We start from the raw sequence: 22164 nt of genomic DNA, 5'->3' as shown, positions 1-22164 counted from the left end.
GAGTGTGATTTTTCTTTCCTGAAGAACCTTTAGCAGGCCTTACAGTGCAGGTTTGTTGATTGTGAATTCTCTTGATTTTCTTTTGTCTAAAAATGTTTTCATGTTTGCCTTCATTTTTGAAGGGTAGGTTCACTAAATATAGAATTTTTGGTTGAAAAAATGTCCCCCTTCTGTTCATTCAGCATAATAAATGTCATTCTAATATCTTCCGGCTTCCACAGTTTTTGATGATGTCAGTCATAAATCTTGTTATTGTTCATTTGCTAGTTTTCTCTGGTTCCTTTAAAATTTTTTCTTTATCTTAGACTTTCAGTAATTTGACTGTGATGTATCCCAGAGTTATTTCTCTTTGAGCTTATTGTGCTTGGGGTTCATTGCGATTCTTATATCTCTAGAAGGAATAAGAATTGACTGGAAAGGGCATGAAGAACACTTTCGGTGGCGTAAATGTTCTAGGTCTTGTCATGATGGCTTCACAGATGCAAATGTTTCCCAAAACTCCTTGAGTTTTATACTAAATGTTTATGCATTTCACTTTATTCAGATGAGACAAGTGACTTAAAGCTTTTATGTTAAAAATGTATAACCTTTGGAAGCTAGATGTATTAATTTTCCTTAACAAATGAGTATATTATGACTAAGTCTGGGAATTCAATTTACCGTTTTGTTTCTGAGGACACTTTTTAAATCTCTGTGCATATTTTTGTCTTCTAAGTGGTAGAAATCCTGGTTAAAATGGAAAAAAAAAATAGGTAATGTCATAAAAAAGAAATATATGTTAAGGTCATTTTAGACTATTAGAGAGGGATCTTCATAAGAATATACTCGAGTCAAATAGCAGATAAAATTGAAAGGGAAGCATCTTAAGATTTGGGGGTGGGGTGGGGGGAGAGGGAGGGAGAATATGGGAAAGGGAGAGGGTGAATGAACTTGAAGATGATGGGAAGGAGAGATTTGTGAATTTGGCCGCTGTATTTCATAGCAGATGTAGGTGTCTGCTGGTAAATAGGCTGATACCAGGTACATTTTTTATCTCAATGAATTTAACTCTGAGGAGACAAGGTTTTCCTGTTTCTTTCCCTGCCATATGCTATTGCCCTGCCTCCTTCAATCTTGTACCCTGGTGAAGAGGAAAGATTTTACATTGTGTTCTCCACATGGCTGTGCTAAGCTGTAAATTGCCATTATGACTTATTGTGTGCTAACTATCTACTAAGCACTTTTCTAAGCATTGGGGATACAGTGATAACCAGGCAGGACGAAATGGTCCCTTGCACCTCTGAAGCTTACATTTGGAAGAGACAGGCAATAAAAAAGAAATGAAGAAAATAAGGTAATTGCAAATAGTAAGGGGAAGAGAGCAGGATAACATGATAAGGAGCACTTGGAGGATGGTGTCTGTTTTAGCTTAGATGACCGGGGAAGTCCTAAACACCTGATGTGAGATCCGAGCAAGAGGCAAGAGCTAGGCCCGTACAATCTAAAAAGAGAAATTGCATTGTCTTCTTGCCAGTTTCACAGATAAACAAAAATTACCATTGTAGTAATGACGAAACATTAATTAAAAGGCTGGTTTTAAAAAATCTTCTAGGCTCTTTCTGGGGAAAGAAGCTCAGGAAAATAGATGTCCTTTGCCGAGACCCCCTTTGCAAATGAGTCACTCCTCTGTTGCTTGTGAGCACAAATAACAAACAGAAGGCAGGGCTGGATGACAGCTGCCCCACCTGGCCCCCAGCCTGTGGAGGAAGCTCCGGTTAGAGAGAATAAATGCGGCAGGTCACAAGGCAGTTAGTCATAGTAACCTGGTACTGTTCCCTGTGGGGGAAAAAACAAAGCAAAACAAGATAGCAGCACACAGTCTCTCCTGATGAGTTACTGAGACAGAAAGACAGTCCTGGCCGACTAACTGGGCAGCCCATGCCAGTGGAAAAGTAGATGTGGAGAACACTCGATGTAGGTAGTGAGCAACCAGAAGCACTACTGACAGTCCCTAATCCACACCTGCCTTTGGTGAGCACCACTCTCAGGTGCGCCATGACACCCCCCAGCACCCAAGTTTTTGCAGCTCCACCAATGTAAAGCTGAAGGGAGAAACTCCTTTATGCAGCTGTTCATGCCTAAAGGGAGAACTTGACTTCTTGAAAACAAGTGAAAGAAAAAAAGACAAAGGCAATCATGAAGTGTAGCAGGGTAGACATTTTTCAGTCAGATTCATTGTTTTCCTAGAGAAACTGCAGCATAACTGTGCAGGAGGCCTCCGAAGATGATTGCTGGAAGAATGCCCCATGAGGAGTGAGCCTGCCTTGGATGGGAATGGACTGGATAGCCTAATAGTTTTCCCCCATTCATTACCATTTGCAGGTCCCTCAGTGCAGAATTTGGCAAACTGGCCCAGTAAAATGACAGGAAGTACGAGGACTTCTTGTTGGCTTGATGTGAAATGTTCCTGTCAACACGCATTGAGATCAGTCCACAAGAGCCCCCTTTTCTCATTTATGCGATTTTTATTTACTATTATGTCCTTTCAGTAACCATTTAACGGGGTCTCTCACATGTGGAGTGCTGTGCTAGGCACTTGGGAGTGTCTAGGGGTGTGACACTTGGCTCCTACTTTACAGTCTGGTCAGCGTTAGGAAGTGCGCATGTCGATGGTCTGGAGCAATGTGTTGGGCAGGATCCTCCTCTGACAAACTGGGTGTTCAGTGCAGCCAGTTCAGGGAAAGGAGTTTTAGAAGGGCATTTTTTCCTTTCTTGAACAATCACTTATTAGGATAATTGAAGTTCGCCCTAGCTGGCTTGACTCAGTGGTTAGAGTCTCTGCCCATGGACTGAAGGGTCCCGGGTTCGATTTTGGCCAAGGGCACATACTTAGGTTGCAGGCTTGATCCCGGGTGCTGGTCAGGGTCTGTGCGGGAGGGAACCAATTGATGTCTCTCTCACATCGATGTTTCTTTCTCTCTCTCTCTCTCTCTCTCTCTGAAAAGCAACAGAAAAAATATCCTTGAGTGAGGATTTAAAAAAAAAGATAATTGAAATTCACATGAATGAGGCCCATTAACTTCAAAATTTCTTGAGAAAATTCTACCTTCTGATTTTGACAGCTTGATCAGGAGAACAGATTTTTTCTTGTGTATTATTTGTTTATTTTGTATTTTCTCCTTTCCATATCCTCTTTAAGGCAATTAGGCTGAAAGTCAATGTATGGACATCAAACCATATCTTTGATAATTTGAGTTGTCTAAAAAATAACTAAGACTTTTTATTACCAAATGGCTGCTCCCTGATACAGAGGAGCTGCTCCGTGGTCTTCTTGAAGATAAATATGGGGGAGGGGCAACTCAGTCAGAGAAATTTGTGTAATTCCAGAATCAGTGGTGGAGTGGGACATTTCGAAGCCAAATCTGGTAGCTTAGTTAATTCTCTCTTTGTTTTCCTCTGGGGTTTGCAGGATTTCCATCCAAAGGGAACCAGGGAGCTGTCAGCTGGCTCCTCACTCTGAGTGCTCAGGGGTGTCACTACTAACAACTCCTCCTAGGGATTCAGATCCCTGAGAACTCACAGGGTTCAGGACAAGACATTTCTGCAGGAAGGTCTGCAGTCAGGGAGTTTCTGCCGTGGACAAGCCCATACTCACACCCCACTCTTCTCAGGCCCTGGCAGGAAAATATGGAAACCATCAGTTGTTTAGGGTCAAAGTTGCAGAAATCATAACATGGTTTAAAAAAAATAGTAAAAGCAACACAAAATAGTGACTAACTCTTTTCCCTTAATCCTATAGTTTGTTTACTTGAATTGGCAAAAAGCCCCAATTCAGAGGTTTCACTTTTACATGAAAACTTTTCTCAGTGTTCCAGTAAATACCATCCACATTCTCAAACCTCACTCATCATTCAGCCTCCCAGTGCTGTCCTGCCCTTCAGAGACAAGAAATGGAAGGACAGGGACAAGACCCGTCACTGGGGTGGCTCTGCAGAGGGCCAAGTGAATTTTTGTCTCCTGTGTTTGAACCTATGTTTGTTTAAGGCTACCCTTGACCTCATACAAAGGCATTGGCCATTCGACGAGGAAGCCCCAGGTCTCTAATGCCTTCCTCTGTTTGCATGGAACTGGCTAACCCACTGATCCTACTAAAGAAAATTCTTCATATTGCATTGGATGTTTGTATTGTCCTGTTTTCTGCTAAACCCACCCATGAGGGCGTAAGAATATGCAAGGAAAAACGTTTTATTTGGGGCCTTAAAACTGAATTATTCAGTTTGGCCTCTTTTTCATATATTCAGCTTTTTAGACTTTAGCAGGAAGTTTTAAGTGTACTTATGTTGCCAGAGAAATCAGTGGGTCCAGTTTCCTGGGCATTAGTGGGAGTGGGGCTTTTGAGGTACTGCTCGAATGAGCACTTCCGGATGCCCCCACAGGAGAATGAATGGTTTTTATTGGCGTGGAATTATATTTCTCAGGTTGCAAAGTGTCCCTTAACTCAGTCCTAAAAAGGTGCAGCTGGAGCTCCAGTAGAGCCCAAAGTAGGGCCAGTGTTCAGATTGTCTATTCCATGGTGGAATTGAGTCTGGTACAACATTAGGCTAATCACGGTCCATTAGTCCATTGTATGGAGTCCATATGGCTGTGAGCCACATGGGTAAGTGCAGAGGAGTGCACCCCCTGCAATAGGAGTCAGGCTCGGGCAGCAAGAGAGAGCCAAATGAGAGCACTCCTTTGTCCAGGAGTTTAAATATTCAGGTTTCCCATCCTTGCAGTGGCCACGCCTATTCTGGCCACTGACTTGTTCACTTGTTCATGTGGGAAGCACCTTCCCACATCACCCAGACATTACTGAGCAGGCATTTATCATCTAGTCCCTTCGTCCCCACAATCTGAGAGGAACGGACTTGGAGAATGCTAACTGTAGCTTCCTGGCAAAGCTGTATAAATGGCATGCTTATATTATCTAGTCTTTCTTGTTACTTAATAATCAGATTATTATAACAGTATCATTTATACATGGTTTGATGTGTATTAAATACATTTCTACCTGAATATTTTTTCCTTCAATAAAACATCACAATGAAACAACTACCTCATAATTTTAAGAGTCAGGCATATCTTTACTACTTGAGTTCTGATTGTTGGCCTGATTTCCTTTTGGAAATGGTGAAATTAGAGAAAGTAAAAGTGTTTGAGGGGTCTTCTCCAGGGAATAGAGCCATGTGAGTGCAAAGAGGGAGTGCGGTGTTTATAACCTGATGTAAAGGAGTCAACACCCAGCTTTGTTTATGCTGCATAAACAAATGGGGAGTGACCATTTGGAATGGGTCACATCCTGGAATCAGTGGAATGCCTACTAGGAAGTTTCTTGAATATCAAAGCACAGCCCTTTTCATTTCTCTATACTTATGAACATTTTACTTTCAAGTATGCTTGATTCTGCTAGGGCAGGGGGCTGCAAAGTGCAGCCCAAAGGCCAAATCTGCCAGTACCCACCACTGCTTTTGTATGGACTGTGAGCTCATTTAAATGGTTGAAAAAATATCAAAATTATTTCATGACATATGAAAATTACTTGAAATTCAAATTTCAATGTTCATAAATAAAGTTTTACTGGAACAGAGCCATTACTGATTTGTTTACATGTCATTGGTGACTGCTTTTGCACTACAATGGCAGAATTGTGTCCTTGCCTAAAACGATTATTCTCTGGCCTAGGAGCCAGAGGCCCTAGAATTTCCAGTTCTGCTGAAAGCTTTGGGTCCTTTCAACCTCCATAAGCTCATGTGCAAGTATATTTTTACATTTATTGTTTCTAATTAATTTAAATAAAAATGTTACCACCAATTTCTAATTTTTACTATCTTTATGATGCACCTAGCATTTTCTCTGCTTCTCAATCACATGTATAATCTCAAGGGCACAATATGTTCTTATCCTACGCTGGAGACTATGACATTTTTAACAAGATGTCTCTCACATTGTAGTCATAAAACAATTGTTTGTTCCATGAACAAATAAAAAAATAAATGAATAGTACATTGAATATTTCTACCACTCTTTATGCTACTCTACTGAAATTCCTAATGACTTATGTCAAATTCTCTCAATCTACTGTCCATGTCTTCCAACTGCTGCTCCCAACTTTTCTGTTAGTTTGTGCTGAGCCCTCAGTGACCTCCTCCATACTATCGACTAATTCACTAAATTTATCTTTGTCTCTATTCAACCTAAGGTTTAACTTATCTATTGACCTATTTTACTAATTAAGTAATTATATTTTAATTTCTCAGACATATAGTTGCTTTTTTAGTATCATCTGTTTTATTTCATTTCTGTCTACTTTAAAAAATAATCTTTTGTTTACTTTTTAGGATTTCATTTACTTATTATTATGAAGATCCCAAGCAACTTATTTTAAAGTCACTTTTAGTATGTTTCATAATTTTCATATTACTTTTTCTGAAATAATATCCCAATCATCTTTTCTATCTTCATGTTTCCTTATGTGTTTTTGAATTATGGCTTGTTTGGAACAAGAACTCTTTTTGTCTCGGTGTCTCCCTCCCATCCCAGCACCCTCTCCTCCACACCCCGTGCTTCTCTGTGTAATGCTTTTGCAGTTCCCACCTGGACACGTGGGGCTCCGCTGCAGAACTAGGTCATATCCTCGTGGTGCAGAGATTTGTCCTTTGATGATGTTGGGGATTTGGGCTTGCCCACTAGGTCATATCAATGTTTTCCCTCCTCCTTAAGCACACAGCTCCTTGTGAACCATATAGACCATAAAGTGGTTGAGAGTTGATTCTTTTCCAGAATCCTTGTAAAATCTGTGAAGCTTGGGTTTGTAACCCAAACCCTTGTTTTAATCAGTGTTCCTAACAGTCGCCTCCTTATTTATACTGAACATGTAATTAAATGCTCACCATGAAACCCACTTTGATTCCATTGCCTGCTTCAAGGCAGCCTGCAGACAGCTTTGCAGCTCTCTTCTGTTTCTGACCTTAGACCTGTTTATCTTATGGTGGTGTCGGGCATGTGTTTCTGGTGATCTGCTTCATAATTTATCTATTGTTTCTACATGTTTAGTGCAAAAGAGCTACCGCAAAATAGGAATTACACCATCACCTGGAATTCCCAGGCCCCAGTATTTTCTGGAGTTGTAAGTCCCCGCTGCTTCATGCCCTCAGCCTGCTTCCTGCTCCATAGATATTTAGCCTCGAGGTACCTGCTAGGCTGACTGTCCAAGGACAATAAAAGTCTAGAACATGATGACCTAGTGGTTTTGTGGGGTACCATCCCAATCTCCTTCCATGACTGTGGCACTTACGAGAGACATCTTGAGCCCTGACTCAAGACTGCTCACAGCCAGAATTGTTTTTAGCTCTAGAAAGTTGCATTGACCAAGTAGCGCCTATATCTAGAGACAGCTCATATCTAATCTGGTCAGTGATGGGGGTGGGTGGGGTACAGGCTCAGCCCTCTTGCTCAATTCTAGAGAGCTCTGAAGGGCTATTCTAGCTCCAAAGCTCCCCAAGGACCAGTTGGTGTCTTCCCTACAGGGGTACCCTGTCCAGCTTCTCCCTTGGCTCAGTCCTGGCCCCCTCGCTTCCCTGTTGGTGCTGTGGCGGAGAGCTCTCCCCAGTAACTTCTGGCACAGCGATCGCAATCGCAGTCTATCCCCTGCAGATCCAACCCAGGTCAGCACCTAACATAAGATATATATTCCCTAGTGTCAGATGTAGGCAGTATGTAATGTAAGAGTTAGGGAGAGGCCCCTTTGGGTCAAAGACGTTGAAGAAGAAATGAGACCTGGTCGTGAGTGATAACTTTAGAAGGAGGGGTGGAGTGGACACTTGAGGCTGGCAGCTTCCCCTCGTCCACTGTCCCCAAGCTGTCATTCCTCTATACACCCAAAGCATCATTTTTTTCTCTCTGGTTGTAGTGTCAGCTTCATTGTGGGGAACCTTTTAGAAGAGATTACAACAGTTTAAAAGTTATTAAATAATAGCACATAAAGCCAGGGTAATAAATGATAGTTCCAAATGGGAAGGGAGAGGGGGGAAAAAAACTTTTCTGGCTCCAATAATGTGCCAATAAAAATATTAGGAATAGAAAACTGAGCTTTTGCAAGGGAGGGTTAAGAGGTGGGCTGCAGTGGGGAACTCTGAGTTTCACTTGGAGACATGCACTGGAAGCTTTGAGTCCAGTTTGTGAAGGTGGGAAGAGCTCTCGGGGAAATGAACTTGTCGGCCATTCTCCTGTTGGCTTTTGTAGTGTTCCCAGGAGCCTGTCTGTGACTCACTCCTTTAAGCAAAAAGGGTTTTGAGGAGTGCTGGAACGATGAGCTCCGTGAGATTTCAACTGGAGTATGTAGGAGATGTGCATGTTTGCTCTCCATTTGTGTTAGTTTGATGCCAATGGAATGGCCACTCTTTTCAGTCAGATGGTTAGTATTAACAACTTCATACAGTCCACTTAAAAGCTTGACTGCTTAGTTTATTGTGAAGTCCCAGCACACTCTTTCCAGCTAAAAGGTGTCTATATTTAACTCCATTGTGCATTGAGAAGAAAATCCTCATTTTTATGTATCAAGTTCCTCTTCATTTGTTCTATCTGAGCATGAAGTTGTGGGAAATCTTTTAAATATAAATATTTGCTCTCCAAGGTTTTTTTTTCTAAGTGCCATATATATATTGTCTACATGGTACTTCTAAGAGGTTTTTCTAATTAAGTTGTAACTAAATAATAAAGATATCTTTGGGGTAGGCTGAAGAAGACTTTGAAATGTGTATACACACACACACACATATTATACACACACACATACATAGTGTCCCCAAAAATGTATACGCATACATTTCTTGATAGCTCAATTGATATTTCTTTCTTTTCATATTTAACCTATTGGAAGTAATAATTAGTCAAAGTGTGTACATGGTTTTTGGGACAACCTGTATATAGAACTCTTCAAACTCTGACTTTATGTAAAATTTAAATTTGATTCCTTTAACTTATCTATAAACCAATAGATACTTCTTGCTGTTCCATTTTTACCCAAAAGAAAATTACCATAAGGCTCAGAGCTCTTATTTAAGAATTGCTAGGGTTTCGGATTGGATTGCTTCTTAAGTGGAAAATTTCTAAATTAGCTTGCAAATATTGACATAATCATGAGAACCGTGGATCTTCTACGTGTCACATTTAAAATTACTTGAAAGCTAGAAAATTGGAAATGCTGGCTAAAGCAATGGCCTCTGAATTACTTTCAAAAGTATAATAGGAAGAGTTAGAGTTATACCTGTATTTAAAACCCAGTTATTGGATACAGTCTATGAAGAGCAAGTTTATTTTTGCAAGCTCTACTTGAGGAAATATATTGCAAATAAACAAAATCAAGTTAAAATTTATTGAAAAAACTGTACTTCCTTGCCTTGTTATTTATTATTTCTGTTAATATTAAATTTCTTCTGCTTTGGTATTCTAATAATCTTAGGAAACTTATGTATAAATACACAGTTTGGTACCATGTCATGCTGCCTGTAAATTGCCTCTTTTATGAATCTGCCATCTGGGTTATTTTTGCAAATCATCTCAACATTACCATATATATTTTCTGATCCTTTTAAATACATGCCCAACTTTTTAATGTTTCTAATTATAAGAGATATTATTTCTAATTATGAGTGATTATATCTGTGGATAATTTATATTTCTTGAATAAATAAGAGTGAGTACTCAGAACACATGGGCAACCTAATATCCTTAGTAATTTCTGTACACACAACATATTTACTAAACCAGAAAAACAGAGATCATTTCTAGAAATGCCATGAATTAATTAGAGCATGACTGTCATTAGGGTGTGTGTGTGTGTGTGTGTGTGTGTGTGAACAAGCATCTTTGATCCCTTCTGTTCTGTTGCTCTTCACAACTAAAGCTCCAAGTTTTCCTTGGGTGCTATTTCCCTGTAGCCTGAAGAACCTACTCTGGCATTTCTTTCAGAGCAGATCTCCTGGTTCCAAATACTCTCAGTTTTCCTCCAACTGAGAATGTCTTTTTTGCCTTCATTCCCAAAGGATATTTCCGTAGGTTATAGAATTCTGGGCTTATAGTTCTTTTTTTTCATAACTTTAAAGATGATGTCCCACTGTATCCGGGTTTTCATGGCTTGTGATTGAAAATACGTGGGCATGTAAATAGTTGTCCTCCTGTATGTAGGCAACATTTTTCTCTTGCTGCTTTCAGGAGTTTTTCTTTACCTTTGGTTTCCTTTGGTTTTTAAGTGTCTTGCAATAGTTTGAGTCTTCTTATTTGGCGTTTGCTAAGCTAATTGAATGGTAAATTCTTCACCAAATTTAGGGACGTTTAAACTATTATTCCAACTTTTTTCTGCACCAGTCTTTCTCTTCTCCTTTGATAACTCTAGTGACAGTTAACAGACCTTTTGATCCTCAGGTTTCCTGAGAGCCTATTAATTTTTATTTCAACCTTTTGCTCTCTGTGATTCACACTGGATGATTTCTATTAATCTCTTCTATTACACTGACCCATTCACTCGTTATCTTTATTCTGCTATTGTGTCTATCGAGTGAATTTTAAATTTCAGATAATGTAATTTTTCAGATCTAAAATGTTTTATTTATTTATTTTTTGTACTTTCTATTTCTCCATTGACAACTTGAATTTTTCCATACATTTTAAGATTGTTTACCTTTACCTCAGGGACTGTGGTTGTACTGAATGTTTTAAAATTATTTTCAAATATTCTAATATCTGGGTAATTTTAAGGTTAATGGTCATATTTTCAGTCATATTTTCCTGGTTTTTGTATATCAAGTAATTTGGGATTGTGCCCTTCTTCTTGTTGACATGCAGACTTTCTTTATCTATTCCAGATATCAATTTCTTGTACAGCTTGGATGTCCCAGCTAATCATTTGTGTGTAAACTTTATTTATGACGGCATTTGTTGAATCTTCTATTTTAATGCAATCTAATCTCCCTCTTTTTTGCCTTATAGTTTATAATTTTAGGCCTTGTTTTATAAGACAATCTCCACAGCAAAGGCACAAAGTTATTATCCTATATTTTTGTTTATTAACTTAGAATTTTATCTTTCATATATAGGTCTTTGTTCATCTGGAGATCACATTTGTGGCAGGGATCCACCATTATTCTTTTTCTGTATTTATTGAGCCAGTTTTTCATCTGCTAGATAGCTTATTCTTTCCTCTTGACTTATGGAGTAAACTTTGACATTTATCAAATTCATATAGTTTTTTTCTGAGTTCTATATGATATTCCATTGGACTTTTTCCCCTTCTCCGTAAGGAATCTAAGTTCCTGTTTGTTTGTTGTTTGTTTTAATTTATATTTATAGCATACCTTAAAGTCTGTTAGGACACATAAACCTTACCCACTTTTGTTCTTATTTCTCAAAATTTCAAGATTGACCTAGCAATTCACAAACTTTTATTCTTCCAAGTATATATTTTAAATAAGACTTTCTCAAACAATCTTTTATATGTATTTTGAAATACATTTGTTGAAGGCCTGAAAGGTTCTACTGCTATTTTACTTGAAATTACATTAAATTTATAGACTAAGTTTGGAAAAAATTGACATTTTTATTATACTAAGTCATCTGATTCAGGAATGTGACAAATCTCTTTATTTACTCAGATATTCTTATTTGTTTTACTATTGAATTTTACAGTTTTATAGATAAAGGTCTTGTGTATTGTTTAAGGTTGATTCTCAGATTCTTTTATTAAGTCAGGGTTCATATAGGAATTGGCTCACACTATGGATTATGTAAGCTGGCTAAGAAAGTTGAAAATTTAAAAGGCAGGCTCCTGTCAGGAAGGGAAAGTCATCATCATTACCAAGCTGAAATTCATGGGCACATGTCAAAGCTACGGTCCACAGGTGACAGAATTTCCTCTCCGACTCCCATACATCACTCCTTAGCCTGGTTGTCAATCCTTCCAACTGATTAATTCAGGCTTGCCCAGCTTATCAAGAATAATCTCGTTACTTAAAGTCAATTGATTATGGATAGAGTCGTCATGGATACAGAGTGCAGAGAATAGACTGACCTCTATCAGAGAGAAGAGGGTTGGGAGATGGGTAAGAAGGGTGAAGGAATTAAGCAAAGAAAAAAAAGAAAGATTCATGGACACTGACAAGAGTATGATGATTGCCAGAGGGAAAAGGGGCTGGGGGCAGGTAGAAGAAAGTAAAGGTCGTATAAATGGTAATGGAAGGAGAGTTGACTTGGGCTGGTAAACACACAGTACAATATACAGATGATGGATTGTAGAATTGAATCCTATGTAATTTTAACCAATGTCACCACAATAAATTCAATTAAAATAAAATTTGTGAAAAAAAGTCAATTGACTCTGGACTTTTATCACACCTGTAAACTTACAGCAACATCTAGATTAGTATTTTGTTTTTTATTTGATTGTTGTTAATGTAGAGGAGCTGTATTGTTTTCTGTAAGATAATATTGTGCCTGAATCATTTACTTGTATTGGTTCTAATAGTTGGTCTGTAGATTCAATTGACATTCTATATAGATAATATCATCTGCAAATAATTCCATTTGATCATATTATCTGGAAATAATTCTAGTTATCTCAACTCTTTATGTTTTTCTTATCTTATAACATTGGCCAGTATACCCAGTGATATGTTAAGTGGAAAGGATATCAAGTGTCATTATCTGACATTAATGGGCTATCTCTAAAATGCTACCATAAATAAGATGTTTGCTTTAGTTACGGTATTAATCTTTTATCATATTAAGAATATTTCCTTCTGTTCCTAGTTTTGTGATGTTATTTTCTTTTATTATGAAGAAATTTTGAACTTTATGAAAACGTAATCTGTATCCATTGAGTAATCATGATTTAGCCTTCTAGTGTATGATTTAACACTTAAAGATTTGTTAATCTTAAGCCACACTTGTTTTTCTGCAATAAACCCTAGCTTATTATGGTGAATTACATTTTTATATACTGTTTCAGTTGGTTACCAAAATCTTTTTTAATAACGTATGTCTATGTTCATAAGTAAAATGGGCTTATAATTTCCTTTCTTTTCTAGACTTACTTAATTTTAAAATTAATGTTACTCTATCTTCGTAAACTGTTTTAGGAAACTTGTCTTTTTTCTTTACTCTCTGAAACTACTTTTATTAGATAGGGATTATCTGTTTCGTCAAAGTTGGCAGAACTCCCTTGTAAAATTTTCTGGCTAGGGGATTTTTGTGGTTTCATTTTGAGGTAACATATCATGATAATAGAAAAGCATGTTTCCTTTACACTGAGTTTTTAATCAATGTTCATTATAAAATTTTACAAAGGAAGTAAGATAGCTTTCATCTTTAGACTAATAATTAAGGGAGTAATTGCTACACTTTATATACTTTTGAGTCAGTTTACATGATAGATTATGTAGAAACACGTTTTATGTGGCACTGTACAAAGATGAGAATGAGCGTGTTTCATCTTCAGTTCTCTCAACATCCCTGTGCTTTGTCCCCTAGGACACACGGGATGGCTGTTAAAGTCCCTGTGCTTCACCAGTCTTTCCTTCCTGATGCTGCATATCATTTTCCACATCACCTTGGCTAGCCTGGAAGCTCAACACCGTATTGCACCTGGTTACAACTGTGAGTACTGTTTTTCCTATTATGTGTGTGTGTAATAAAGGTATGTGTCATAACTCTCATCAAAATCTATGTAATAATGAATTATATTATCAAATTCATGGCAATTTTTGGTCACTTGGCAATCCAATGTACTATACATACATATAAAGAAACTTTGCCATGGAGAACTGGGTAATACTAGCAACCTAACTAAATAAATCTTCAACGTATATCAGATATTAGGCCTGTCTGTATGTAAGACATTATCCTTGGCATAATCTAAAACAATCAAGATTTACATACAGTCCCTGGAGCCTACAGTACAGCTAATGAGATGTACAGTTTCTAACATGATAGTAAGAATATGAAAGTAGAATACCTTATACCATGTAGTGACCTAAACCCTATTCTGAAGCATAGTATAAAAGGATTTTATATGTCCTTCTGGGAAAAATGTAATGACACATACGTGTGTTTTTTCAGATTGAGAGTTCTTTGTTTCTAGTCATAGGATAATAATGTCTTATATGCATTATATTTTTAAGTTATGGTCATAAAAATTCAACACATATATGCTTTACCTAAGTAGTATCATCTTTACTAAATTAACCAGCCATCAGTTCAATCTACTTCAGTTTTTGTAGGATGTGTGATTGTGATTCGAAAAAATATAGAAGCAGTTCAAGTAGATGGAATACAATTCACATGTTTTAAATTAAGCCTCAGGAAACCCTGAGATATTTGAAATAGGCTATAATAACAGCTTTAGATGGTCATTTTTTCTTTGAATAAATAATTTGTGAGTTTGAAATTTCCTGATCTTCGTAAGTGCACATACAAGTAACTTGAAGTGAACCTATACTTTCCTGTAAAATAAAAAGGAGGTCCAGATTCTTTACAAATCAACGAGTATTGGCATATACATAGTGAGAGATTCTTTAGTAAAACCATTTTTATAAACTATTCAGTATCTCTCACTGGGTAACTTGAGAGAACTAAACTTTACAGGGCTAAAGTTAGTATTCATTTTGGCCATTTTATTGAGTTCAGAGTTTTTTGGATAGTAATACCTATCAAAATGAATTTTGATTTAAGATCTGGTTATTATTTTTAAAATTGAGATATAATTTATAAACCATAAAATTCACCCATTTAAAGAATATAATTCAGTGGTTTTTAGGTTGTACATCATCACTATTTAAATCCAGGACACTTAAATCACTCCAAAAAGAAACCCTGTGCCCATGAACAGTTGTTCCCCCTTCTCTTTTCCCCATCTCTAGGCAACCACTAATTTACTTTCTGCTTCTATTAGATTTACCTATTCTGGACATTTTATGTAAACAGAATTATACAACATGTGACTTTTTGTGCCTGGCTTCTTTCTCTTAGCATGTTTTCAAGGTTTATCCATGTTGTAACATGTTTTAGTATTTCATTCTTTTTCATGGCTGAATAATATTACATCATCGAGATGTGTTTTTTAATGTTTGGAAGTCACTTTATTATTAAAAACTTAATAAAAGACAGTCTTTAAATATAAATAGGACTTACAATGATAAAGAGTATTACATTTGGTCAGTTTCAAATCATTTTGGACTGAGTAGAAATGATATTAGTGATATTTTGTAGTGTTTCTCAATAAAAAATCTTTGCATGTTTCTTCATTCCCAAAGCCATAAGGAAGAATTTTTTAACCAAAAGTGTTGTCTGAATGAAGGGCTAGTTCATGAATAATGAGTTCTTCATCACTGAAAGTATTTTATCACAGGTATATTACAAATCATCAGATTTTTAAAATTTGAGTTTATAAATATATATCTTGTAAAAAATATATATATTTTACAAATAATTTTAGGTGCTGAGTGATATTGTAGAAAGGATTTACTGGCAGTATCCAGATCAGGAAGTGAAATTCATCATTTCTTCTGACCCAGAGAGTCTAGGTATTTCTATTTTTATTCAAAATGATGATCTTTCACACTTGTACAAGAGTCAAAGTAAAAAATATAATAATGACATGTTAAAACAACATTCCCCTTTTTACTTTTATAAATGTGTTTACTCTATGTAAGTTCTCCCCTTTAAGGTCTAGACAGAGACAGACAAAGACATACAAACTTTAACATACGCAAACAGGTAAGTTTGTCCTTGCTTTGTCTTGTCCTTCCCCGGCAAGGATTCAAGTTACCCAGATACTTTGGGTGGGCCCTACATTATCGTCATGAAGGTGGTGAAGGGCAGAGACATCTCAGGTGCAGCCAGTGCTGAGCTCTTGCCATGCCTCTCCCCGGGCATTCCTTCTCACCTAGTCTCAGGGTGTTAGAGCTGCCTCTTTACCCTTGCAGCCTGCATTTCTGGGCTTCTAGATGCCAGCATGTTTCCATGTCTCTCAGAGCTGTTTGGCTTCATGCACCATTGCTTCTACTGTTATTCCTCACTGCAGTGGCACCTGAATATAGCCAAATTTAATGTATTGTCCTACCTTTCTTTTTTGACATTCCCATATAAAAACTTTTCTGTCCCGTGAAGAACCAATTTAATAAAGTCACGGGAGAAACTTCATTTCTACCAGGTTAGATTCTAATTTGAAGTTTATTTCTACAAAAGTTAATGTTCCAATTTGAAATTTTGGTATTCATGGTGAAGTAACTGGGAGAGCAGGGACGTGCTGAAGATTGAGTTAGAAAAGGAATTGGAGCTGTTTACTTCCAGCCATAGGCACCTTGAAAGTGAGTTTACAGAAGTCATAAATTTCTTCTGAAAAACGAGTGATGCATGCAATGGCATTGGCTCACTGGGAGTTAGAGATTTTTTTGGGTTAGTTTCATGTGCAGCATTTAAAAGTAATACATTCTTGAAAATGGATAAAAGAGTAGGGCAAACAAACTTCAGAGCTTTACAAACTAGTTTAGTCCAAGATTGACACAGACCAGGTTTTCAGCCTAGAGCATTTTTTAATGATCAAGTTATATAAAATCCTGAAATACTGTTAGAGTGGGTAATGGAAACACTGACTTTTAATTTAGAGTTGACTTCACCTCACTAATGTTATTGTTTCTTGAGCGTTTGGAGTTTCGATTACACCATCAGAGTTGTAAACACAAACTCAGCTATTTTGATATCCCACATTGGAAGGTTAGCCTTTTTTGGCATTGGTAGATGTAAAGCAGCAAAATTTCAAATAAAAAGACAAAACGTGTCTTAGCGAGCAGTGTTGTGCATTTTGAATGCTTTCTCTATGTTTAAGACATTGGTATATGAAAATGAAATAACCCAGACAGGTCCGGTTTCCCAATCATACTCAAGTGGTATTCAAATTCAAGACCACCAAGTGCTCATTTATATGTGTTTAATTTTGTTTTCCTAACTACTCCTCTCCCCATTTAAAACTCACATACCCTCCACCTTATTACGGCAAAAGCTCCCAGTATCCCTCAGGAATCTAAGACACATGTTTGGGGGACAACAGTAGCATTTATAAATATTGAGTCATTGAAAGTTCTTGTTCCCCCAGAGCCCTGTGAATATTAACTGGCAGTAGTAAAGAGTTTTGCAAACCAGCCCATTTAGTTTCTGACTAGCTGGCAGGTTTGTTAAAGGTACCATTGTGCAGAACTGAAACTTAACACACCTCCCCCCCCTCTTTCTCTCTCTCTTCTTTTCATTTCCAAAACGGGGCTCTTATAGGTAAGTGAGGAAATCGATGGGGCAGGGGAGGCCTCTGTAAATTTTCCTCAAACATATGTTGTGCCGCTTACTAAAATATTTTCATTCCATCAAAACTATACTATTTAAATAAATGTAAACCCGGTTTCAATTATGTCATTACAGATTCCATAGAAGTAGCTTGTTTGACTGAGTGGTGGATGTGTGGCAATGTTAGTGAAATTTCAAGGCCAGTCTGGGTTCCTGTGCTGTGCCAAAGCATGCTATCGATTGAAAGAAACTTTTGAGTTGAAAACTATAAAGGAAAAATTTGTGGTGATAATAGCTACTATTTGTAGAGCACCTACCAATGGTAGGGCCCCAGGGATCATTATATTCCTTTTCCAGTTAATTATTACGCTTTTCTAGTTACGAATTGGCTTCAATATTCTTTAAGTAGAGGACTCCATACATACGATCCATTGCATTTTTTTAAACAAGACTTTAGGGTGGGCAGGGCTGGCAGATGGACAGCTGTGCACTGCCTGCAGGCCTGAGGAAGTGAGTGGGAGCTGCAGGCCGTCCTAGCCACTCATCTCTGGCTGTGCACCCCCTTCCAGGCTGGATCCAGCTGGGGAGGGGGAATCATTTTATTCCTACAAAGAGGACAGTCTGCTGGCCAAGACTTGCACCTGTAGGGCTGTTCCTTTATATGATCTCTCTTCTCCAAGGAGGTACCTAGCAGAGCCCAGTCTGCATATCACTGAGGGTCATTAATGATGAAGAAACAGGCTCAGTGTGTTGCCCCTCGCCACCAGATGCCCGAGCTGGGATGTGAGCACTGATGTGTTGGCCTTTCCACTTTCTTGTCTTCCCTTTGTGGCACTCCTTATTATCTATTTAGGATTGGTTCCTCTGTAGCACTTCCTTGGACTTTGAATTAGTATAATTTCAAAGGACTTAAGTAAGAGTTTCTGGCATTTAGTCCATGCTTTTCTCGTGTTTGGATAGTGTTTTTATAATGAAACGAATATTTCCTTTGTTTCATTCAATTGCAGCATTTATTGTTGGATTCCTTTTCCCCTGAGGGCCAGCCACCAAGATTAGCTGCTTTTCCCCCCTTGGGGGGAGGGGCAGCTAGAGTCTCAACTTTTGTTCTAAGAGCATAGAGAACTTGGGCCAGAAGCCCATTGACCAAGCGATTGTTATAGGCCTTAATAGTACTTAATCCTGATGCCCTCTTATCATCAAAACATATGACATTCCTGATGCTGAGCCCCAAGGTATGACACAACAGCGTGTGACAAGAAGACTGAAGGACAGACATGGGCCTGCTGGCTCAGCATCCCATCCCAGTGATTGTGGGGTGGACTCAAGGAATGAGCCACTATGGTAGACACTTTTTTCTAGTTTCAAAGGCTTGTTTCTTGGGACACATAGACAGAAATTCATCCCATGCTCTGCGCATCATTAATCGTGTTCATTGTAGATGGACCGCTAGATTTTCAGTCACCTGATGGGTCCATCCTCATAAAAATAATTGCATTATTTATTTTTATTTTTCATGTTTGACACGTATGTGCTCAGTTCATCAGTGTCCATGTGGATGATTGGGTAAGAGAGTGTCAGTGTCTTATCAGGTGGGATAGCTGTGACCCATTAATGCCAAGCATCACGGGGCTGTGACTTTCCTTGCTTTGGTAACTGTCCTTCCCTTGAGCTAAAATTGTATGTTTGTCATGTATTCTGTTTGTCATGTAGATTTTTTTCTTACCTGAAATAGCAGATCTATCGATTATGAAATCCTTCTTCGAATTCTCTTAAAGCAGATGTGCCCCCATCTTTGATTTGGGATTTTGATTTTACTGATGGGTAGAGCCTCTTTCATCACCATATGTTGTTTGAATCTCATTCCTAAATGAAGTGTAATGTTTATAGTTCCTGGCACAGATCAAGCACTCCAGTAAGTCTTTTTCACTCTTGCTCTGACTCACCATAGCTCACACCCAGCTTCTTGTTTTTCTTATTGTTGTTGTTTTTATTTTCAAAATCTTTTCAGTTCTAATTTTTGCTCTAAATCAGCAATGATAATAGCTTCAGTGTATATTGCTTATGACGGGCCAGGCATAGTGTATTTATAATATCTCAATTCTACTTCATAGTTCTGCAAGGTACTTGGTATTTTACTCATCGCAGATAAAATGAACAGCCCCAGAAGAGTTACGTTCTGTGTAGATAAAAAGGTGGGAAGTGTGACAATGGCATCCAGCATCACCAGGGAGCGTGCTGGCTGCCTGTGCTCCGTGCCGGTCAGGGGGCTCAGCTAGACGGGAGAAGAGGTGCAGGGAAGGGGGACGACGACCTCACTGGCTTGATTTCTGCCTTCCACTCCTAAGTCCACAGTCTTCCTATTCCTCGCCCATACCTTTTGTCTCGTGACTCCCCTGGGATAGCCTTACCCATACCATCTGTCTCTCCCTCCTTCAGCGGACCCGTCCTTCAGTACCGCCTCCCACAGGAGACCCGGGCTGATTGGTCAGGTGGCTTTGGGCTCCCCAAATACTCCCAACATCGGTCATTGAACTTTTCGTGCTGAATTATAATCACTAATTTTATATATTCTGCCATTAGAATATGATCAGATCGAAGGCAGGAACAATGACGTTTTATTTATTTTTGTAACTTGAGCACCTACCGCAGTGGCCTGTGTATAGTATACTGCCCAATAATTGTTTGAAGAATAATTAAAGAATTGGTAGCAGGAAAAAATTTGACAAAGATGAAATTGGATGACTCTCTTGTGACCAATTTTCAGTGATTGCCTCCCCATCTAGCTCCATGGCTGACCACCGATGAGCACAACTGTAGTGTACTGATGTCCTCTCTCTGCCAGGAACTTGGCTCCCCTCTCTCTGCACCCAGGTGTCTACTGAAAGTCTTGCTGATAGTTGTTGCCATTTCCCCTCTTTTCAGATCCTATGGGAATATGAGAATGACATTCTCACATGAGGCTTTTTATTTTTCTCTTAAAATTATATATCAAATAAAGAAAATTAGCATTGCTTTCCTTTGTGAAAGGAAACTTGGATTTCCATTTGGGTTTGGGGAAATTAGTAATGAAAATATAAAAGATAAAGCAGAAAGTGGCAAGGATGGAAGAGGGGAGAGAGTTGTGAGGGGTGGGTGTGCTTTGGCAAGGCAGCCTCATTAATAATTAGGGAGGGGAAGAAAAGCTACAAGTGAATAATAGTCATGCCATTGACTTCTCAAGCTCATCTGCTTCTCACCAATCCTTGCTGTAAGATAAATCACAGTGCAGGAAATTTAAAATGATCTGGGATCGATTCTGTTTGCTTAAATAACAATTTCTCTAACCTCAGTTTCATGATGCAGCGTTTCTAGTGTAAATTATTTACCATAAAAGCACTAAGGTGAGTCTGTGTGGTATGGGAGTAAACTTAACCTCAAAATTATAGACAGACAACATAAAGCTATAAGTGTATGTTTTCATATTCCTGGTATAATGGAAGGGCACTTCAAGGGCATAATGGAGGCAGCGAGATTGGGCTATGTATAGTCATCACATTCCAGAAAATAGTAATTGTATTGAAATCTGTTGTTTATTTCTTTAGAATAAATGTCTAGGATTAGATTTACTAGGTTAAAGAATTCAAATATTATTTCCCTCTTCCTATACTGACCATATTGCTCATCAATGGGTTATACCTCCTGGAATGCCATTGTAAAAAGAAATAAATGATGGATGGGTGATGGATGGGTGGATGGATGGATGGATGAATAGATAGAAAGAAAGAAATACAGAAAGATAGATGATAGATAGATGATAGATAGATAGATAGATAGATAGATAGATGATAGATAGATAGATTTTTAATATGTATCATAGGCTTTGAAGCCTCAGAGCCCCATGAAGTCTCAGAAAAATCTTCACTCACAGCCTCATTGTGATATGCAAATGAGTACATAAAAATGCTCAAAATCAATAGTTATTAGGGTCATACAAATTAAAACTGAAATGAGATACCACCTCACACCCACTGAAATGGCTATAATTAAAAAGACAGACAATAACAAGTGTTGGTGAGGGTATGGCAAAATTGGAATCCTCGTACATTGCTGGAGGGAATGTAAAATGGTGCAGCTTTAATGGACCACCACACCACGGTTCTTCAAAATATTAAGCACAGCTACCATATGATCTGGCAATTCTACTCCTAGGTATATGCTCAAAAGAATTGAAAACAGGTGTTCAAACAGATACCTACAAATGTTCAACAGAATTAGTCACAATAACCAAAAGGTGGAAACAACCCAAATATCCATCAAAAGATGACTGAATAAACAAAATGTGATATATTATATGTGCGATATATATATATATGATACATAAATGTGATATGTATATGTATAAAAATTATTCAGCCGTGAAACCAAATGAAGTTCATTTAGACTACAATGTGGGTTAACCTCAAAAACATTATGCTAAGTGAAAAAGCCAGGCACAAAAGTTCAGATATTATATGATTCCATTTATATGAAGCATCCAGAATAAGCAAAGCCATAGAGGCAGAAAACATATTTGTGGTTGCCAGAGGCTGTGAGGAGGGAGCAATGGGGATTGACTATTTAATGAGTATGGGATGTTCTTCTGGGGTGATGAGAATGTTTGGAAGTAGATGGAATTGGAGGTTGTATAACATTGTGAATGTACTAAATGCCACTGAATTGTTCATAATATGGTACATGAAATTCATCTCAACAAAAAGTAACTTTAAAAGTGTACCATAGTCACTAAAATTTCATCAGCATTTAAATAAAGCATCTTTGCAGCTTTAGTAGATTTTAAATGAC

The 22164-nt window shown here is 37.9% G+C and overlaps 1 protein-coding gene across 3 annotated transcripts in view; it reads left to right on the top strand.

Moving 5' to 3' along the window:
* Positions 1-22164, top strand: part of PIEZO2 (piezo type mechanosensitive ion channel component 2) — a 324709-nt gene that overhangs the window by 113605 nt on the left and 188940 nt on the right. For all 3 annotated transcript variants that reach the window (XM_081148248.1, XM_081148247.1, XM_081148246.1), the window contains exon 3: positions 13540-13665. In XM_081148248.1, the coding sequence (XP_081004374.1) occupies positions 13540-13665 (126 nt within the window). The remainder of the gene's footprint in view (positions 1-13539; positions 13666-22164) is intronic.

The sequence above is a fragment of the Miniopterus schreibersii genome, assembly GCF_964146895.1.
Source record: "Miniopterus schreibersii genome assembly, chromosome: 10".
In the NCBI taxonomy this organism is placed as follows: Eukaryota; Metazoa; Chordata; class Mammalia; order Chiroptera; family Miniopteridae; genus Miniopterus; species Miniopterus schreibersii.
This window is presented reverse-complemented; position numbering and strand designations above follow the sequence as displayed.